Consider the following 21730-nt stretch of genomic DNA (forward strand, 5'->3'; position numbering starts at 1 on the left):
ATGTCCAAACAAATGAAATGAAGTGGCAGCAGCTCAATGAAGTGAGCTAATGACAGGGGACGGAAGGATGGAATGTGGGGAGTGTTAGGTATTAGGTGATGAGTACAGGGCACTGGGGGCGTGGGCAGTGGGGGGGATGACTGAAGGCTAGCTGCGATTATGTCAATCATACGCACTGTATGCCAAGAGGCAAACAATTCAACTCCGACACGAGTTTCAATCTGGCGTATGAGCAATAAACAAGCCCAAGTAACTAGGTGCAGGACCAGGCTGACCATCACAACACAATTTTGATGTGGAAGTGGAGTAAGGAAAAAACGAAGGCCCTTCCAATAGATTCTTTTGTCTGCTCCCACAAAATACAAAACAATACAATACAAAAAAACAGAAGCAAAAAAAAAGCCTAATCAAAAAATAGCTCAAAAGTTTCATGCTCTTGCCCTCCTCCTTATCATCTTCATCTCCCCCTCTCTCAATCGACATATATGTATTTGTTTAGCCTGTGGCTTAAAGCTGAACTTTACATTAGTTGCTTGTGTTGTCGTTAATACCCTGTTCTGTCAAGGGAATATTAGTTATTGCAATGGTTATTCAACTTGAATAACCTTTGGCAGATAGTCTAGTAAACTTGCCATCAACACAGCTGTTTCGCCCAAAGTCTTCCCTTTCGAGCTAAATTTAGCTATGCCTTCACTTAACATCTGTTTTAATAAGCAAACCAACGAACTATTCATCTAATCATGAAGGTTACTAAGTAGATTTTATGTATTTTAAACACCCTGGAATTGACTTTCTTTAGACTTTAAAAAAAGAGAAAAAATTAATTTGTTTGTTTTTCCAGATAGTTGTGACCACCACCCAAAAACAATTTACAATTTTAAAAAGAGTATATCAAGTTCGGCATAGCCTGGCCTACTAACTTGCCGGTTTCTCCCGTTTCAATTTTATTTTTCGTTTTTTTTATTAACTTTTTTTGGGACTGTCAGTTGCTTGTGACAAATAGAAAAGTTTTCGCCATGTTTTGTAACTTAAATTGTTTTGTGGTTTTCTAATGTAATATAAACTGGCTTACTATATACACTTATATATGTATATATATGTATGTATATATTTGTATATAGCAGGTTCTCTATGCCAAATTAAACACTTTGCAAATGTCAAAGAAAGAGAGAGAGAGAGAGAGAGACAGTGAGAACAAGGGCGAAAAAGAGATGGAGATGGAAATGAAATCATATAATTTGCATTAAGTCAAAAGTTGAAACGCGTGCTCAAGTAGAGGAAAAACAATTGACAGAAAAGTTTGACATTCACTACCGTTGAACGAGCCCAAGGGAAGGGGGAGCGGTGGAAAGAAATGATGGCGGGACATCACATTTATTTATTTAAGCTAAAACTTTGAAATTTCGGACACGTTTTTGCCAAAATGTTAAATCGATTAGTCACGACAAACAGTTTTTAAGTTCTTAAGAAGAGAAGGAGGTTAAATATGAGTAAATATGTATGTCTGTGTATGTAAATATATATATATATATATTAGAAACTATTTTTCAATTTACATTTATTAATCCAAAATTCTAATACAATAAAGTTCAGTTCATTAAGCTTTAAATAACAAGTTCAATTCCTTTCAAAAAGTTATTTTAATTGGTTTTCCAACTATGTAAGCATTCCACTTCAACTTGCAAAGATGTCTTACTAGCATAGACGTAGACTGTAAAGGGGTGACACAAGAATTTCCCTAAAGATGAAGCTTAGTCAATAGCTAGGTCTAGAAAGCAAAGAAAATAATTTTCCGTTGGTTTTTTGTTTTAACCAAAACTCAAATTTTTAAACTAGTTAAGTACAAAAACTTATTAAACCCTTTCTTCAAGTTACAACTCTGACGCAAACACGCGCAAGTGGAATTACATATAGAATTTAATTTTTCTCCTTCATTTCCTTAAGCTCTTTTCCACTTTCTGGCCATCAAACGGAAAATTCTAAACCATAAATTCCGAAATGTATGTCACACAGTAAAATGAATTATGCAGGTAGGTGGCAGCAGAAGGCAAGGCAAAACATTCTGCATCCTGCATCCTGCATCCTAGCATGTTTGCCAAGAAGACGATGAGAAAGTCGTCTGTCTGGCACAATGAAGTTTAATTGCACATACTAAGAGATTTCTAGATTATGACTAAAAATAAAATAACTATAACAAAAAAAGATGATATATATATATATACATATATGTAAAGTGGGCAAAAAATAAGCAAACTGTCAGCAAGTCGAGTTCACTTCAGTTCAGCTCACTTCACTCTAAACTAACAGAATTCATTTGACATAAGCGGATTTTTAGCTTAAACTTGCCAAAAAATTGTCTAAAGAAAGTTGTTAAAATTTAATATTTGCCTCAAATTGTATAACACAAACTTTAATTAAAGGCATAAATACTTTAAATACATTGAAACTTTGTTTCGTGATCGATGCACAGTGGCTGGTTTGCTGAAATCTTGTCAAAAAAAAACTTCAAAATTGAAGCCAAGCTGCCACGCCCATCATTAAAAAGGATTTACAAGTGCAAGCTCACTTAAATTTGATCTTTTAAAATCAGAGAACATTTGATTTAAGAAAATTGATTAAAATTATTTTATTTAATACAACAAAATTAGTATTTATTTTCTTAATGTATCTTTTACCTTAGGCATCTCTTGGAACACACAATATCTTAATTTTGTTTCATTTTGGAGTTTAAAAACAAATAATTAATCATTTTCCAAAAAAAAAAATTAAAAACAAAAAGTAAGTAAATTATTTATGGCATTCCATTCCAAAAATTGGTTTATAAAATGAAAGTGAAGAAGAAGAATTACAAGTTCTTACGATTTCAGCTCAAATTGTGCATATTTAATTAGATTTTCTTTTATGAAAGAAACTTTTCACCGACATTTCGACACACACACACGCACACACACACATAGATGCAGAGACAAGATATGTGTAGATGTGTATGCGTATGCATACATTCAGAGTATAAGTCCTCCAATTAACTTTAACCAATTATGGGAGCCAAAAAAAAAAACATTTCAGGCATTTGTTGTGTATCATTTGGCTTAACAAATCTTCTTTGGGCATTAAGCAAATGATATACCAGCCCAACAAAAAAAAAAATAAAAGGTGGTAGGAGAAAAGATGGATAAGGTAATGGAAGAGTGAAATGAAAGTTGTCAACAGAAGCAAAACCAGCATTCTTTATGGTTGTTTTTTTTTTTAGAATTTTTTTTAGGTTTTTTTTTTGTAAAATTAACAACTTCATATGTCAGCTCTGTGATAACTGCTTACCCACATCCACACACACACACACATGCACACTGACTCCTACACACAGAACTCAACACGTTTAAACCCGCGCCCCGCTTCAGGCATTTTACTGCGCTTTATCATTTTAACTTGGCTGACAAGTCGTATGCGTAATATTTTAAGCTTTAAACATAGCTCATTTGCATGAGTTGCTGTTGTTGATACTGTTGTTGTCATTTCCATTGTTGTTGCTGTTGCTGTTGTTGTTGTTGATGTTTCCGCTTGAAGCTCTTATCAAGCATAACCAACACTTCATAAATTGTCTAAAATTAGCCATAAAACAAAGCAAAAACAACAACAACACTCAAATGAAGGGGCAGGTTGCTACTTACAGCTCCAAATCTCATCCCTTATCCCTCTCATACTCACTCTATCTATCTCTCTTTCTCTTTATTTGGCCCTTCTGCTCATTATGTTCATCTTATTACCACTAACCCCTGCCCTTTCTCTCCTCACCATTTCTGTAACTAACCATGGCAACTTCTCCCATTTTTCCGCCCTAAGTGAATGCCAATCTGCCTGTTGTTGTTTTTCTTGTTGCTATTTCATTTTTTTTTTTCTCCATTTTTCTGGCTCATTGAAGTGGGCCTGCCATTTGATTTCTGTTTTTGCCATATTTTATTATTTTGGCCACAACGCAAAACATAAACCAAAAAACACAAGCAGCACCAAAACAACGCAAAAAAAACAGAAAAACAAAAACGAACACAAATACAAATAATTTGTGTAAAAGCTTTACACACCAAAAAACAAAAAAAAAAAAACAAAAAGGGAAGGGAAAAAGTTGGGCAGGTGCGGCAAAGGTAAGCATCTCTTACAACTGAAACAAAAAAAATAAATAAATTTCCCCAAAATAGTTCAACAGCTCAACAAAATAAAAAACGAAACACAATCAAATAACAAGACGTAAAATCCAATGAAAGACTACAAAGTACCCTTTAAATTAAAAAATTCCAGTAGATATAAATTTTGGCCTGTATAAATTGCATTCAAGTTACAAAATTATCGTAATATTTTGCCATAAATTCAAGTTGTATTTATTGAGAGCCTACTTTTGTGCGGTTTTCGAAAAGATTTCATTCCTTTTTTTTTTTTAGAAGGTCAGACTTTCATCCACTCTATATGATTTGTTAAGATCCCAATCATGGTCACACTTTCGCACAGTGTTGATCAACAGGATCTGTGTAGCTTTCAGGATACTCGAACAAATTCAACAGCTAATGCATACATTTGGTATGCCCTGGCAAACTTGTATGCCACTTTCACTTTATCAACAATTGCCACCCCTACCGCAAGTCCATAAGGAGTATTTACCTATATCCCTTTGGACCTTCTTCTAGTGGCTTGTCTGCATTTTAAACTTGTTGTTGTTGCTATTAAAGCTAAAGCTGCAGTTAGTCATTCAGTCAGCCAGTGACTTTGTCGCCAAGTTATACCAAAAATAAGATTCCTTTAATAGCTCTTGGGGCCGGGTTAAAGTTCGAGGTGTTACTTTTTTTATGGCTTCCCATCCTTTGGTCCTTCCTTCCGCTTTCCGCTACTCAGATTGAGCGTGAAGTTGTAAAACTTAAGGAGTGCTAAGTGCCCGTTGGTTGGTTCCTGGCCATGGCCTGATTATGACCCAATAAAACACGCATGTTTCAGGCCAAAAACAAAAGCAGAAACCCCTAAATAAAAAAAAACCCAACAAAAAAAGCCGCAGATGGAGTTTTCTGGGGGTAGAATTTCAAAATAATGGCCACTAAGGTGTGTATGTTGGTGTCATCGTTGACCAGTTGAAAGAATGGCCATAATGGCTTGGGCTTGCAGGATAAACTAAATTTATGAGTTGTGAGTTTCTGCCAGTTGCCTGCCTTGCGGGGGATATATGGTGGGAGGGAGGGGGACTGTTGTCGTTTTCTTCCTCTTTAAGTAAAAGTAAGTGGCTTACAAGATGGCTAGATTATGTTAACTTACGAGCCACTTGTTCTCGCTGGATTTGTGGCATGGCATGTTAAACATGGTTTCATATACATATATACATATTTATTTTTTATTTTACAGTTGGTGTTAATCTGCAAACAGAATGAGAAAGTTTTTAATAGAGTAATGCAAAACTCCAGTTTGTTTGTTAGTGGAAATCCTTCAGAATCCGTCAGAAAGCGAACGAGAATTCTTGTCAGGCACACTGCCTGAGATGCACACAAAGAGATGCTTATCCCATGTGGCTACATCGACTTGTTTTTATCAGTTAAATATGTCAGTCGGTTTTCATCAGCTGAAATGCATTTTTTCTTTCGCATATTTTTTTTTTATAAGATGAAATCAAAAGCATTTGATTTATTCATGCGATTTAAACAAAGAGCTTGGAGATAAAAACAACAATTTAAATCTCACACAACCTTAACTGTTACCAAGCAGAGGGAATTTAATACCTGCATTTAAATCTAAGCTTATGATCTGAGTTTAATTCTGGCTAAAGTAATATTTTTTGACCATTCACTATTTGGGTAGAGATATTCTCGATAGTTTGTGGAAACAAATCCGATAGTATCAATACTCTCGCTGAACTTTGGTTTTAATTGATGGAAAAATTTAAATATTTTAAATGCATACGTTTATTTAACTCAAAGCAAACAAAATAAAGTTGAATAAAAATTAAAAGTAACTTATATTTTATTCATTCGTTCGAACTACAATGAAAGCTCTAGTCGTGGACAGTGCCCGTAGGCGGACGAATTTTAGAGTCCCAAGAGTTTTAACATGGTTTTCATACACAAACCGTTCCCGTGGGCGGACGCTCTCCAGGCTGGACGCAAACATAATTTTGCCTTACATTTTTATATAAAAAAAACCTTAGAGGTGGAAATAATAATAAGATTAAGACATTATTGAATAGTCAATCAACTCAATAAATAAATACAACAAGACGTTGCCTTGATTTTATCTATATTTAAAAATATGTTAAGATCTAATAAACGCATAGGTTGTTAAAAACTGCAAAAAAAAAATTATATTAACTTATATATAATAATTAACTTTTTATTTTTTATGCCGAATATCTGCTTTAAGTTCTTCTTCATAATGATTCAAAATGACCAAATCTTTCGATAGTGGAAAAAAACTATCGATGGTGGTACAAGAAAGCAAAAATCAATACCTCGATAGTGTCATCGATAGTTTGCCAGCTCTAGTGTGTGCCATTATTTGTTTATTAATTTAAAGCATCGGCATTGGCATTTGGCCAACTCCTTAAAATAATTTTTTTGAAGTAGCGCAATAGAGACATTCTGCTCAGTTTCTGTTTTTGCCCGAAAATGCCCTCAAGCCTGCTCATTAAAAAGATTGAATGCCGGAAACTAAATTTATCATCATCCTCATCCACGACGACTCCAACATCTTCAACTCCATCGTCTTCAACAACTCCCAGTTCATCGTCGTCCACTCCGTCGTCATCGTCATCAACGCCCTCGTCTTCATCCTCGACGACGCCTTCATCCTCGTCGACTCCTTCATCTTCGTCTACAAGTACCACGCCTTCATCTTCATCCTCAACTTCGCCCACAGCTTCGACTCCGGCTACAACAATTGCTCCTACAACAACAACAACAACTACTGAGTCTTCAAGCAGCGGCAACGATAGACGCAGGAGACGTCGTGAGCGTCGCAGGCGGGAACGCCGTCAGGAGAGACGTCGCGAACGTCGTCAAGAAAGACGCGAAGAAAGACGTCGTGAACGCCGTCAAGAGGAGCGCGGAGGACGTCGTGGAGAACGCCGCGAAGTTATTCGTGTAACCAGACGCCGTCGAGGTTAAATAAATTACCATTATGTGAAAATTTACTCGAATTCGATTGATATATGAATAAAAATTGGCAAACAATCTAAACAGATAGAAAACTATTTTTAATGAAAAAGCAAGTTATTAGCTTCGCTTCTATTCAAACATTATTTGCAACGGTACTCTTATGCTTTAAAATTTAAATTAAATTAAATTTAAATTTAAAGTTTAAATATTACGTTTTTAAGTAGACTAGTCTTGGTTAGAACAAATCGTCATCCTTTTTGAGGCAGAAAAAATTGTCGCTTTTTAGTCAACAATCATTTTACAATTTAGTTTTAAGCTTTACACATACAGAAGATTTTTGAAAGGGAGATAATGAAATTCTAGTTTGTTCGAAATCTTTTTCAGTATTGGTTAGAACAAAATGCCTTAAACTTTATAACAGTTATTACTATATCTTGCGATTTCCGCGGCAATTTTAGCTTTAAACAAAAAAGTTGGCGCCATAATTAAAACCATAATAGAGTGAATGTACAATTTTTTAATTTTGTTTGCCCAATTTTCCACTGACCTTACCTAAAAAAAAATATATGAGCATGGCAAATATGTAGGTAGCTGCTGTACGTTTTACCAATCAAATGAAGCTGCAAAAGCAGTAAATTTACATTGGCGCCACGTGGCGTATACGCAATATGGAAATTGCCAAAACCAAATACACACACACATACACACAGACAAACACATATGCATTAGCTAGCCATAAATAATAAAGCCATACACACACACACTCATTCACAGGACACACTACACCACGACGACGACAACGAAAAATTGAAAGAAATGCAGTGAAATTATTTTCAAATCATTTTATATATTGAGAAAAGCCAACGAGTTCAATAAGTTTTCGTTTGGGTTTTGGTTGGATGGTTTTTTTCTCTGGCCAATGCGTGTAGATTATATCAAAGATGCGGACAGGCGCCGCTGGAAGCCATAAAATTTTAACACACACACATGAAGCCTCAGTGTGAGAGGGAGAGAGAGAAAAGAATAGTCTGGTTCTGTACTTTTTATGCAAAACGAATCAAAATCCAATTATAAACCAAAAGCGTGTGTATGGTTGCGTTCAACGAAAGCAAGATAGTCAAAAGCAAGAGAATGAGAGAAGAGTGGTATGGGCACCACTGCAGTGGCGAGAACCAGAACCAGAGAAAGAGCCAGAATCAAGGGGACGAGGGCCAGGAGCATAACCAGACAGCAGTGGTAAGCGGCACTTGGGCAATGGTAATGAAAAATTCAATTTTGTAAACAAAAGACGTGGCGCTCGAGCGCCAGAAAACGCCATTTTAATATATGCAATCGTATGTGTATCAGCTGTGTGTGTGTACGCTCTATGACGACAGCATCTAAGTTAAGGACGCGAACACAGGCAAATAAGGGTCAACAAGAGGCATGGGAAAAGGTCATCAATTGTTACAATAGTTCAATACAAATTGTAACACTCTCATATATACATACTTATGTATGTATGTGTGCCTTCAGATAAACGTCGACAAAAATAGAACAAGACGTTATATTGGATTGCGCTCTCCTTCATTCCATAAAAACTAATTGGAGTGGAATGTTTTAAAGACAGAAACAATATAGTGATTTAATCAATTTTCCTGAAGAATCATTGTTTGGTGGAATGTTATCTGATTGTGTTTGATCCTTTTGGTATTTTAATCCACCTATAGTAGATCCTCGAGTAACGAACACAATTCCTTGTTCACTATGCGAAAGGTTCGTTAAGCGAAATCACAAATTTTGTAGCTAAATTGCATCTATCGCAATCTATTGCAATCCGAACAAAGTTATCTAAATGTTTGGTTTTAAAAAGTTCTAGCCAGAAATCGTCTCGAACGCTCCGATAGAATCGATGATTGCTTCTCCTAATACGAGAACTGGTATCTATGTATATTTCCGGAATGCATTCAAAAGCACAAACAAGTGACTTGGTTTTTGAAAGGTCTGGCAACTCACGTAGGAATCTGCAAACCGAGTTGTTTTAGCATGTAGTTAATAGTATTAATTTTAAGGCATTTGAAATTTTTTACAATTGAAATATATTTCAAGTTGAAGTTGCCTGTGCCTACAAGTGATTTTTGTTTTGGTAAAAAATCAATTTGGCAAAACATGAATGTTTCCCGCGACGGTTTACTGAGTAACTGAAAATGCAAGATGAAAATGTGAAGTTCTGGCACTTTAGTTTCACTTTCCATTCCATTCCATTTTGCATAAACACTTAGTTGCAACAAAATGGTTGTCCTCGATGAATACGTCATAACTAATTGTAAGAAGTTTATAAAATCGTGACAGTTGATGAATCGCCATAAACGCCATTCGCCAAACCAAACAAATATTCTCCATCATGACAATGCGAGCTCCGGCACATCTAGGCAAACAGGTAAATTTTCAAACAGTCAACACCTTCATTCGCCTTGGCACCCAATGCCTTCTTTTTATTGCCTCACATCAAAAAAAATACTACGTGGTCAACGATTTACGAGCGGCGAAGTTGCAGTTGAAGGGTATTGACGATGTCTTAAGAGGAATAGAAAAATCTCGTGACCAATGGCTTGAACCAATACATGGGAGGAAATACTTTAAAATAACAATAAACCCATTTTCATTATTTTTCCTGAAAATATGAACAATTTTAAACATACTTCTTAAGAATGTTCAGTTGGCAATGTGAGTTCGAAACTTATTGAAGAGTCACATTTGTGGATAATTATATGAAATATTATATGTATAGGTAAAAATCGGCTTACGTAATTTTTGGACGATACCTAATGTAATAATTCTCATTCTCATTTTCAGTAGATGACAATTATAAATGTTTAGACAAAAAAAATTTAGCTAGATTATTAGCGAATTTGATGTATCCAGCTACAATAGAATATGAGGAAAATTTGCTTAAGTTGCGGAGGCGGAAGGACGAGGAAGGAGCTCTTAGAGTCTCCGAGATCTACCTAGATGCTAGATCCGACCTACGAGATATGTAGGTGTTGATACAGACAGCCGGACGAACGGACAAGGCTAGAGTCACTCGGTTGTTGATGCTGATCACGAATATATATACATACTTTATGGAGTCGGAAAAGGCAGAGTCTTCTGCCTGTTACATACATTTTGGCGACTTTAAAAAATCATTTCATCCTGATAGCCTAAATATAATTTAGAAGAGAGTTAATTTAAGATAAAATTCCATTTCTCTTTGTTTGGACAAATGGAAATCAAAATGCATTTAAAAAAGAAGCAACAAAACAGATTCAACAATTTGGCTTTAAAATTCAGAGCCAGATTAAAACTATGTGCGACAATTGTGTTTGCTAAAAATTATAAATACATTTATAAGCAAATTGATTACTCCGATATCTACTAGCTTCATTATACATTAACCCAGTTTAATGGCCTTAGCATATAAGAAATTTCAATAAATACATATGTACATACATACATATTTTTCGATTTTCTGGTGATCTTCCATACGCGGCTTATTCTTAGATTAAAACTTGCCAGATCATGCCATGCTTTGAGGGTAAACAAATTTGTCTATTTTTGTCAACACGCAAAATATTTATTTATCCGAAAGAAGCTCGTTCTTATTTGCTATATCTGTTTCTGTTACAAATTAAATATGTATTTGCATAGAAGTTAGATGAACACGTGTAAATGCTACCTGTGTGTGAGAGTGTATGTTAATATTTGTTTTTTAATTTGTATTAAACACAGAAAATCAAAAAATATATATTATAAACTTATAAAAATTTAAATGGAATCGGAAAGTTTTTTTTATAAAAAAAAAAAAAAAAAAACATCTGAGTAGCTTCTAGTTACTTCTTTTATTTTAAGCGAATCTATTGTTTAATATAAAAATTAGTTGTTTACCTTTGGCGAAACCAGATCATCAAATATTTACTTAATTTTGTTTCTAAAGTGAAGATTTTTACCTTTTTGTTGCTATAAATATTCTGCGAGAATCTTAAAATATAATACACATTGTTCAGAGACATAAGAGAAAGCAACTAACTACCATGAAATCGAAATTCTCAGTATGCTTCTGCCTTTTGGCTTTGATCGCGGTTGCTATGGATGCTGATGCGGCAGGATCTTCTTCAGCATCGACTCCATCCACGTCGACTCCGACTTCTTCAACACCATCGACTTCAACAACTCCCAGTTCGTCGTCGTCGACTCCATCGTCATCGTCATCAACGCCCTCGTCTTCATCCTCGTCAACTCCTTCGTCTTCGTCTACAAGTACTACGCCTTCATCTTCGTCCTCAACTTCGCCCACAGCTTCGACTCCAGTTACTACCACAACAACAGATGCTACTACAACAACAACAACAACTGAATCCTCAAGCAGCTCCAGCAGTTCCAGCAGCTCTAGCAGCAACCGTAATAAGAGACGTCGTGAGCGTAGAAGGCGCGAGAGGCGTCGCGAACGTCGTCAAGAGAAACGTCGCGAACGTCGTCAGGAGAAGCGTCGCGAACGTCGCCGACAAAACAAGCGCCGTCAAGGTTAAGAGATTAATTTTTTTTAAACATTTTACAAATATATACATAAATAAATTGCCTTTTTTCAAAATATTTTGTCATATTTTTGTCGTTTTTTGTTTGTTTTGTAGAATTAAACAGCAAGTTGAAAAGCTTTTAATCAAAGAAAATATAAAGCTAAACAAGTAGTTTTGGTTAACTTATATCAGAACAATATAAGAACATAGATTGGCAATAGTAATGTTTAACAAATTTAAAAACCTGAAGCAGAAAACGAAGTGCGATTTCTTATTAAAAGATCATTTATGTAGCTCATTTAAGGTTAAGGCCCGATTCGACACGATCCATCTGTGCTCAACGGCTGGTATTAACGGTAGAGATTCCCACTGGCACCATCAACCATATCTTAACCGGTGATTTTCCAGCTGACTTGTTGCAGAGAGGAAAATACATTTTTATAATTTCTGCAACTGTTGTAACATACAAAAAGATTAATATTTCAATTATTTTGCATATTTAAAGACTTTAAATAACCATCCTATATTTATCTAAAAGGCTATGCCTATGTACATATGTATGTATGTCTATATGTGTACATTCTTGCGTTATTGTTCCAACTAAATTGAACCTATACATATATTTAAGAACCCTTCTACAGTATTGTATTCAATGGGAAAAAAAAAACTAAATATGTGAACAATTCAGATAATATGTTTAGAAATTCGATCACGATTCAATTTTCGTAACGTTCCGAATTTTTTGAATTTTAATTCTTTCTGTTTTTTTTTCTTTTGGCATTTATTGTTTACATTTTCGCTGTGAGTGGCACATGTTTTCCAGTGTTGGCTAATAAGGAATTAAAAATATGGCAAGATAGGTCAGAAATAGTATTGGTTAACAAATTTATCAGGTTTCCCTTACAAAATAGAGCAAAATGAGCTTTTCTATTGAGAAACCATTAATTCGGATTAAAATACATATTTTGCATGCGATGAGTGAGTGTAGTAGTGTTGGCTAACACGTAAATTTAACAGCTTATCTTCTCAAAACCAGATCAAAGGAAAGCCACAAAGCCCATTACGAGCCCCATTACCAACTGCAATTAGCCTTTTTTTTAATATTGAGCCCGAGCCAAGTAACCACAAAAAGCATATTAAAAGGGGTGATGACTAAAGCTTAATATTTGATTTGATTAAAGAAGGTGAAATTGCTGCAGTGCCTAGCGCCTAGTGCCTAGTGCCCTAGTGGTTTTTAAACGGTTTGTTTGAATTATGTAGGTACGTACTACAGTACGTAAGTCTGCCCTACTTTCACACCCCTCTGACTTGGCACGCCGATGCGCTTTATCTATGTTGGACCAAGCGTAATTGCAATTGTCATTGAGTCTTCTAGGTCTCTGTGCACTTTAGCTGGGGAGTACATAGTTCTACCATAATCAAGTGGCCACCACATACATATGTACATTGCATTTCCCATATAGAAGCAACGACGGGGCAAAGAGACGGCTGGTGGTCGTTGAGGTTGAGGGCTCGAAAGGTAGCATTGCATGTAATGGGCTTTTTATTAAGTGGCACAAAGAAAGGAGATACAGAGACAGAGAGAGCTAGAGTACCGTTGGCTTTTTGGAGTACTTCCTTCTACTTCTTGTTATTAACTTCCCTTGGCATTTTCTCAGAAATTTAATTTTTTACCCCTCAAGGTTGGCTTGTATACACATACTCCAGGCACAAAGGGCAGCTGGGGGTCACCGCGTCTCCTTTCATTCTCCTTTTTTTTTTGGTTTTGTTTTTAATGGGTAAAAAACAAGCAAACTTCAATATTCGTTTAATTTCGTTTTTATTATTATATACCTTCTTTTCTTACGCGTTGATGTTATTGTTATTGTATTCTGGTAGCGTAAACCCTTTCTTTGTTATAAACTGCATAAAAAATTCAAAAGGCGAGAAAAGCTTTAAAGTTGCGACAATGGAACTAAAAAAGCCAAAAACCTAGTACTTGAAAAGTTAGAAGAAAATATGTCAACATCATTTAAACAAGTGAAGCCGAGGATTACAACAACACAAGAACTTTTGGGTTTTATCAGATTATGTTATGGTTACAGTTTGGGCATAAAGTAAATACCACCCAATAAACTAGATAAAGTTAGTTTAAAGTTGAACTCGTTTTTGTAGTAGAAATTTTGTATTTAAATGAGCAAAAAATTGGTTGCTTTGGCGACCTTTTTGAATAATATCAATATCAAACCTTTTTGTTTGTCGGCTCGAGTTCGAAGAATAAAACACAGGATTTTACTCCTTTTTTGGATTATTACCTTATTAAATTTAATCTCTCTAGAAATACAAAATATTTTAATAATTAATTGTATAAATTCATATGAGGAAAATTCATATTAACCTATGTACATATTTACGTATGTATGTATGTATGTGTAGTTAGTGATGTAAAAAAACATCGATGCATCGAACATCGATGCATCAAACAACAATGTTCTCTTGGCAATGTTTTTCGATGTTTTTGTTGATGTCGATGTTCAGCGATGTATCGATGTTTCACCAAAACATCGGTTTTATTTGTCACTTATCAAATTCTATAATATAATTAAATGAAGCTGTGTTTAAAAAGCCCTTTTAAACCTTACTTGAGTTATAACTTTAAGCGCATTTCTTTCAGATTGACAAAATTTTAACAGATTAAATTAATTGAATAAGCCCAAATCAGGTAAACGAAATTTTATTTTGGAAGTAAGCCCATAAATACTTTATCAAATAGTTTTTGAAAGATAATGCTGACAATAAGAGACCAGCGGGTTTCAATATTTTATTAATACCTTATTCATTTAAGATTAATTTTAAATAGTATTATGAGAACTTTTGATTTTTAGAAAACGGTGAACATTATTAATTCCGATGTTTTAAAACACCATCGATTATTACCATTAAAACCATCAATGAACATAGACATCGATGTTTTTATTAAAATTTACCATACTAAAGTATAGGTTCTTGTGGAAAATTATGCCTCTATTCTTAATTATGTATGTATAGTCGAGTCTCGATAATTCGTAGCCCGCTGAATCGAAAACCTCAATATTTATAGTTGATAAAACTTCGTCTCTTGGAAATCCCGGTAAATCGAAAACCTCTATAATTCGTAAAAAATTCTGTTCCCTTGCCAAGTTTTTGCGTTTATCCAGTAAAAAGGATTGAAAAAAAAGATATGGTATAATTTAGGGGGCTTCTACTAATCTCATGGACTCGTCTACTCATCTCAAATTAATACGAATTTATGGCGAAATATATAATAGTAAAATTACATGGATATTTAATAATAATAAAGGTAATACCCAGGACAGAATTGACGAAGAGGGGAAAGTGTGCATAAAAGAAAGGCCTCATAAAACGAAAACGTCGCGACGTTAGGAAATGGCCAATTTTCGTTGAAAGGCAACAAACTCCAGGCGAGAGTATAAGGGCGCTAAATAAGGGGCTACAAACTCTATGTAGTTAGAATGCTATTTTATCGAATATTTACATAACATCTACAATAATATTTACATATATAGTTTATCCAATTTTCAACCAAACTGCTAGAACTATACATTACTAATACCATTATATACATAATATATATACATTACTAATATATACATACATATAATAAAGGCAAAAAACTTTTTCTGACTAATTTTTATTTAACGACCGTGAAAACTGATATAGTCATCCGATCTTGATGAAATTTGGCAAATTAATGAAACGGTGTATTGAACTGGCAAATATATGACAATCGCGTCAAAAATGACAAGGTGCACGATCGGTCTTTTCTAAATGTTATATATATTTAAGTGATATGGTCACCCGATCTTAATGAAAAGGTATGGCAATAGGTTGGAAAATAAAGAAGTCATTGAAAATGAAGTAAGTAAGTCGTCCCGCCGACTTAGGTATACCATACACCAGTAAAACAAATATTTCAAATTTATTGTACAAATGCATTTTCAAATGCTTTTTACAAGCATATCTTAGTATCTCGCTCACTCAAGCATACGAGCACCCTAGCGCCCCCACCAGACAACGGCCAACCGATAATTTGAAATGGCAAGAGGATCAGTTTTGTTCGATTAAACAGAAATTCAAATTATCGCGCTTTTTAAACGCTTTTTTTTCAATGTAGCGGGTTAGAAATTATCGAGACCCGACTATATATTCAAAAGCACATCAAAAATGTATATTACTCAAAAAAAAACTTAAAAGTTACTCACCCCACTCAATTGTCATAGATGACAGTCTCCATTTTGTTTTTACTTTTATTTTGCGCTCATTCCACTCTTTTTGCCGACCCACTCAAGCTCGTGTTTGACTTGAGTCTGCTCTCACTTACACTCATTTGATTTTTCCCTCACACTCGCACTCACAGCTTTATTTCGTAGCACAACAAAAAAAATAAAAATTGAAAAACACATTTTGAGGGCCAATCACCAACAGAGCCTGTGTTTCTGCTTAAACACAACAACAACAATCACTTTTTGCATTTACTAAGCATTTTTAAGAAATTTGAACAAAGATTTAGCACTAAAGGTGATAATTAACAATAAAATTAGGAAAACACAACTTTTACAACAGATCGTGGCAAACGCAAGATCGCCGAACGCAATCTCTGAGGAATCACGGGGAAGAAGAAGTCGCCTATCGGGTTAACTCTCTTTGCCTGGAGCAGCAAATCAAAATGCAGAGTATCAGGAGCAGGATGCCAATAAATTTTTCCAGGAAAAAACAAATATTAAGATGTTTAAATAAGTCAATACTTTACATAAATTTGTCCTTCGACCCAAAGAAATTTATACTCAACCAATTCGGACATCCAATTAATGTTCCCCCCAAGATGATCAATTTCTGGTGGGTTAAAGCAACATAAAACTAAGCCTTTTGTCCAATAATAAAATTGGTTTTTTTTCCAGAAGAGCCACCCACTGAAAAGGAGTAAATCGAATGGGTAAGTCCCATGGGGGATTGCAATTAAATTTGAGTCATGGTGGAGTCTCTCCCTCGATTGACATCATGATTTTTAAACGACCGTAAAGTGCTTGCCGACTACTGTAAACACCCTAACAATAACTGAGAAACAACCCATTCGAATTAGTTGTGAATTTCTAATTGAATTTCCATCTTAGACCCTCGTAAGCCATGGCAAAGAAAAGACATTTAAAAGGCTGTCTCTCTCTCTCTCGCTCCTTGTGAAGAGCTTTTATGTCCGACCATTATTTTGACCATCATTGTTAATTTCCGGTTTGTCGTTTCCTTTTTTAAGCAGTTTTTCTCTTTTTTTTTTTTTGTTCTTGTTCCATTTGTCTTAATTGCATCGTTTTGATATTTCGTACCCATCCAAGATTAAGAGAAGCAACTCATTCTCTACAGCTGTCTAAAAATGTTAATTGAAATTTTTGTTTTAAGTTAAATTTATTAATTATTTTAAATGGTTTATATTTATATGTATACATATATCATTTTTACAAGTGTTTGTTTTTGTTTTTTTTTTTTGTTTCCGTAAAGCTAGCTCGAAAGGTTTTTGTTTTTTCACCACATTTACCACCATAATGAAAGAAAGTATTAGTTTAAATTTTTTTTTTTTTTTCTTATGTTTGTGTCTTTGTTTTGTTTTTTCTATTCTCATCCGAAAGTGAGTTCTTTTTTTATACGATGCTAATACAAGGTATAATTTTCCATATATTATATAATTGGATTTTGGTTTTTTTTTTTTTTTTGTCCATTTTCGGATAAGTATGTTTATATTTCTATATATGTATATATAAAAATCAGTGGAGTTGCAAGTCTGATGGATTAATTTTTATCTTTGTTAAGGGATTCTTTTTTGTGTGTTTTTCTAGTTGCTTTGTCTCCTTTCTCGATTGAGTGTCTCTTGGAAATTATATAGATCATATAACTTAAGAATTAAAAAAAGTACACATATGTATGTATGTATATATATATATATATAGATAATAGTTAATAGATAAGCGGATAAGAGAGAGATTTAACAACAATTGAGGCTAACAAATTACAATATAATCAAAAAAATAAATGTTCTATGCATATATATCTATATATATGTATATATAAAAAAGGGGAGGGAGGATTTCTTTTTGTTTTTTATCATCGTTTTCCAAGTAAAACAAATTTGAAAATCAAAGAAAGAAAATAAATTGACCATATTGATATTAATTATTTTACTTAAAAGAAATTTTGCAACCCCAAAATTGCATTCACAATATTGAGGTCTTCCTCGTGCTGCTGCTGGTCCATGCCATCATCCTCCTCAATCGGCTGGATAATGTGAATTAAACATAGATATATAATCAGCGATTCCATAACGAATAAACATAGAAAATAGACGTAACCCTAGAGCAACTCCTCATTGGCATCTACCAGTAGGTGGCGTGGTACATCGTCACGCCTTCGGCGAGCATACAAAGCCGCCTGCTCCTCATCATTGAGATAATCAATGGGAGCACCACCAGGTGGATACTCCGCCTCATCGTCGTTATCATCGTCGTTGTTATCGTGATTGCCAACTTGATTGGGTGCCAGTGCAGCGGCAGCGACAGCAGCTGCAGCGGCATTTACTGCCTGTTGTTCATTTGCCGCCTCTTTGTCCTGTTTCTCCTTTAATTCCTTGGCCGCTTTTTGTTCCTGCTGCTGTTGTTGCTGTTTCTTTCGATGCTCATAGTTGACCAAACGCTGGCCAACCAAATATTTATCCACCTTAATGGACAAATACAGTTTCTTCATTTGCTTGATCTGGAACAGTAGGAAACAGATGCTACCCACAACTATACAGCTGACGGGATAGACCAAACGTGAGATAATCTGTCTAGTGTAGGGATCCGTAAAGAATATCGGCAGATACATGTGCGCCAGGACATATGGTATGGCCAGGGCCAGGCCAAAGGTGGTCACAACTGGCACTGCCAAATCTCGCATAACAAAACGCAAATCGAAATCCCTCAGTCCATCGGTATAGGCACGTTCCAAGGCTCGTTTCAGATGCCACTCTGGACCCATTAGTGTCAGGGCGATGGCTATTTTCGTATATAGCACACCCAAGGCCCAATCTTGCCAAAGGAAGTGAATGGGTGTCTTTCTTAGGGGAACTCTTAATGGTATAACCACCACCAGTTCCAGGAGTAGACCAAATAGCAGCGGCACAAGCACAAATATTCCAATCAATGTCATTACTGGAAGGGCATACTGAAGGGCAATCCTAGCCCAATGCTTCAGCTTTTGTATGATGGCGGTGCGACCCTGGGGCAAGAGTGTTACCACCACAGCAATGCCGCGTGAGACAATCCAACATAGATAGCCGCCAATTTCCGCTGTATAGAGTTCGTGAGCACGCATAAAACGTTCATTTTTGCGTGCTTCCTCGGGATCAGCCACAACTCCTCCACCTGCTGCTGCTGCATCATGGGCTCCTGCAACTTCTCCATTGGCTGCAACCACATCGCCTTCGCCTGCTGCAGCGGCCGCTCCAGCTGCTGCTGCGGCTGCTGCTGCTGCTCCTCTTCCAACTGCCACACCACCGCCGGCGTTACCGCCACCACCCGGTTGTCCTGTCCAGAGCATCATCAGACGTCGACCAATATAAACGGGTATGGTCAATACCATGACAGCAGCCACCACAATGGACAGGCACATTAGCATGAGGAGAGCACACAGACGTATGGCAAAGAAAGTGGGCTTCTCATAGGGTTGGAAACCCACTGGGGCATCCCTTTGCATAATGGCCTGATGGGCAGCAGCTAGATTTCTTGCCGGTTCCGGTGGTGGTGGTGGCGGCGGAGGCGGAGCAGGTGGTGCAGCTGCCGCCGCTCCTGCTATGGGTGCTCCTCCTGCCTCCTGATTTCCTTCTGCTTGCTGCTGATTCTGCTGTTGTTGTTGCTGCTGCTCCTCCTGATTCTCATTCTCTGGCTGTGGTGCCGGCAATAGATAGCTACGTATACCCAATAGCCAAGCCACTGCAGAGCACCAAAAGCGTAGCAATCCCTTAAGCCAAATGCGCGTTTGGGTCTGTTCAAAGAATCCTGGCAAGAGAATCTATATGAAAGAAAGAAAGAGTTCAATTAGAGAATCTTAAAGGTGGAGTGGACCCTTTTTAACTCACCTGCAGAAGGAGCAGCTGTAAACTCAAATCATTCACCTCCGAATCCCCGCTCAGGGCATAGGGTAAGAAATTTGGCCATGCCCATTGAAGAATTCTGATGGGCAGCCAAAGCATTAGCAGGACAGCGAAACCAAAGATCATGGCCGAGGCAACCAATCGTCTTATATGTCTAACAATTGGCACGTGGATCATCTCTTGTATGGGACTGAAGTCTGGATCATTGACATTACGGAATATCCAGAGGACACCAGGACGCAGAACCTCACGCAGCAGGGAAATGAAAGCAGCAAAATAATAGACATAGACCATGCCAAACATCCAATGGACAAAGAGCGATGTACCCGGAGCGGCTTTAAAACTCGCCTTGCGATCCTTTAGACTAGCATCCAGAAGGGGCAGCGAGCATATATCCAACCACCAGCCGCAAATTAATGGCAAGACACCAATCTCTACCACAGAGAGGAGGGAAACTTTCACCACAATGTAGCAAAGGCCAATGAACCAGCAGACACGTCTCAGGCGAAAGATTCGAGCAAAGAAATGAAGGACAACAAGAGTTAGACCAATGCAACAATAGCCAAAGAGAGTCGTCACCAGGCCATGGAAATGTAACAAAGGTTTCTCCGCATGAAGCAAATCCATAGAGCTCAGAATGAAATTACCAACACAATATGGACAAAAGGCAAAGGTAAAAATGAACATGGTGTTTAGTGAGATGATCCAAAAGACATGCTCCAAAAAGACCAAAGAACCATCCAAACCCAATAGACGCTCCCAGGTAAGCTCCTCGCCAGCTCGATCCCATTCCATGGGATTCCAGTTCTGTTCATCGGCATCGGCAACTCCGGCCCCGGCATCAGCTGCTGCCTGGGCTGGTGCTGGATCAGGTGCTGCTGCTGGATTCGGATTCTCATCGCCTTGATTATTATTATCATCCTGGAGTTCGACTTCTGGTTCAACTGCAGCCTGAGCGGCGTTGGCGGCTGGAGCTGGTGGATTGGCATTTGCTGCCGCCGCTGCTGCTGCTGCTGCTCCCGCCTCATCTCGTTCTAACCAATCCGGTCCACCGCCGTGCAAGATCTGCTCCCTTAGCCAAACTAAACCAATGAATGACAGCAGCGTACAGGTGACGACAAAGCAGCCACGAAACGCATCCACTGCCAGATTTTCCATGGAGAATATATCGAAGGGCAATGTGAGTATCATTTCAAAGGAATTGGCTCGAAATAGATAGCGATAAGTGCGGTACGCCGACAGCGGGACAACACCAAACCAGGCCATGCCCACCAGTGAGTAATGCAACCAGCATCGTGCTCCTTCAAAGACAGCCGACATGAGACCCACTAGGACATCTTTTAATGGCAATACCCGTGGCATATCGGGGGCATAGATGGGCTGAAAACTGAACCGATGTCCGCATAATTCACAGTATTCCTTATGCGAATAACGCATCCATTGCATTAGGCAATCCTGATGGATGTATTTGATGCTTCCAGTGCAAATGCAAGGATAAAATAAAGGACGATCCTGCTGGGCCTCGCATCGGCAAACGCGACAAATGTCGCCCTGCGACAGATCATCCATTGTGGAAATTGATTCTCTTTCGCCTTCGAGTTCAACTTCTCTGTATCAGACTTTATACTAATTCCTGGACACGTCTCGTCTCTTTAGATTAGTGGCCATTTGTTCCCACTCCAACTAATTGGCCTGGTCTCCACTTCACTTTATTGTTGTTGTGGCTCTGCTTGTTATTGTTGTTGTTGTTGGTTGATTATTCTTCCTCTTGTTGCGTCTTTCACTTGTACTTTGAATTTTGCTCTAAGTAAGCAAATCTTAAAATGTTTCCCTAATTGAATTTTTTTTATCGTTTTTGCTTTAACTCTTTTGTATATATATATATATATATATTACGACAATCAAAAATATTTTCGTTTCGT

General features: G+C 36.8%; 2 protein-coding genes across 2 annotated transcripts; one reads left to right on the plus strand and one right to left on the minus strand.

Annotated features, from left to right (window-relative positions):
• Positions 1 to 8252: 8252 nt before the first annotated feature.
• On the plus strand, positions 8253 to 11668 carry LOC124460588 (cell wall integrity and stress response component 2-like). Its single transcript, XM_047011741.1, has 2 exons — positions 8253 to 8357; positions 11147 to 11668. The coding sequence occupies exons 1-2, from the start codon at positions 8253 to 8255 to the stop codon at positions 11666 to 11668; spliced, it is 627 nt and encodes a 208-aa protein (XP_046867697.1).
• Positions 11669 to 17844: 6176 nt separating this feature from the next.
• LOC6645073 (E3 ubiquitin-protein ligase MARCHF6) lies at positions 17845 to 21674 on the minus strand. Its single transcript, XM_002067780.4, has 2 exons — positions 19794 to 21674; positions 17845 to 19726 (listed from the first exon to the last, which is right to left on the minus strand). Exons 1-2 carry the CDS (start codon positions 21375 to 21377, stop codon positions 18032 to 18034), a joined length of 3279 nt encoding a protein of 1092 aa, XP_002067816.1. The 5' UTR covers positions 21378 to 21674; the 3' UTR covers positions 17845 to 18031.
• Between the last annotated feature and the right edge of the window lie 56 nt (positions 21675 to 21730).

The sequence above is a fragment of the Drosophila willistoni genome, assembly GCF_018902025.1.
Source record: "Drosophila willistoni isolate 14030-0811.24 chromosome XR unlocalized genomic scaffold, UCI_dwil_1.1 Seg105, whole genome shotgun sequence".
Taxonomy (NCBI): Eukaryota; Metazoa; Arthropoda; class Insecta; order Diptera; family Drosophilidae; genus Drosophila; species Drosophila willistoni.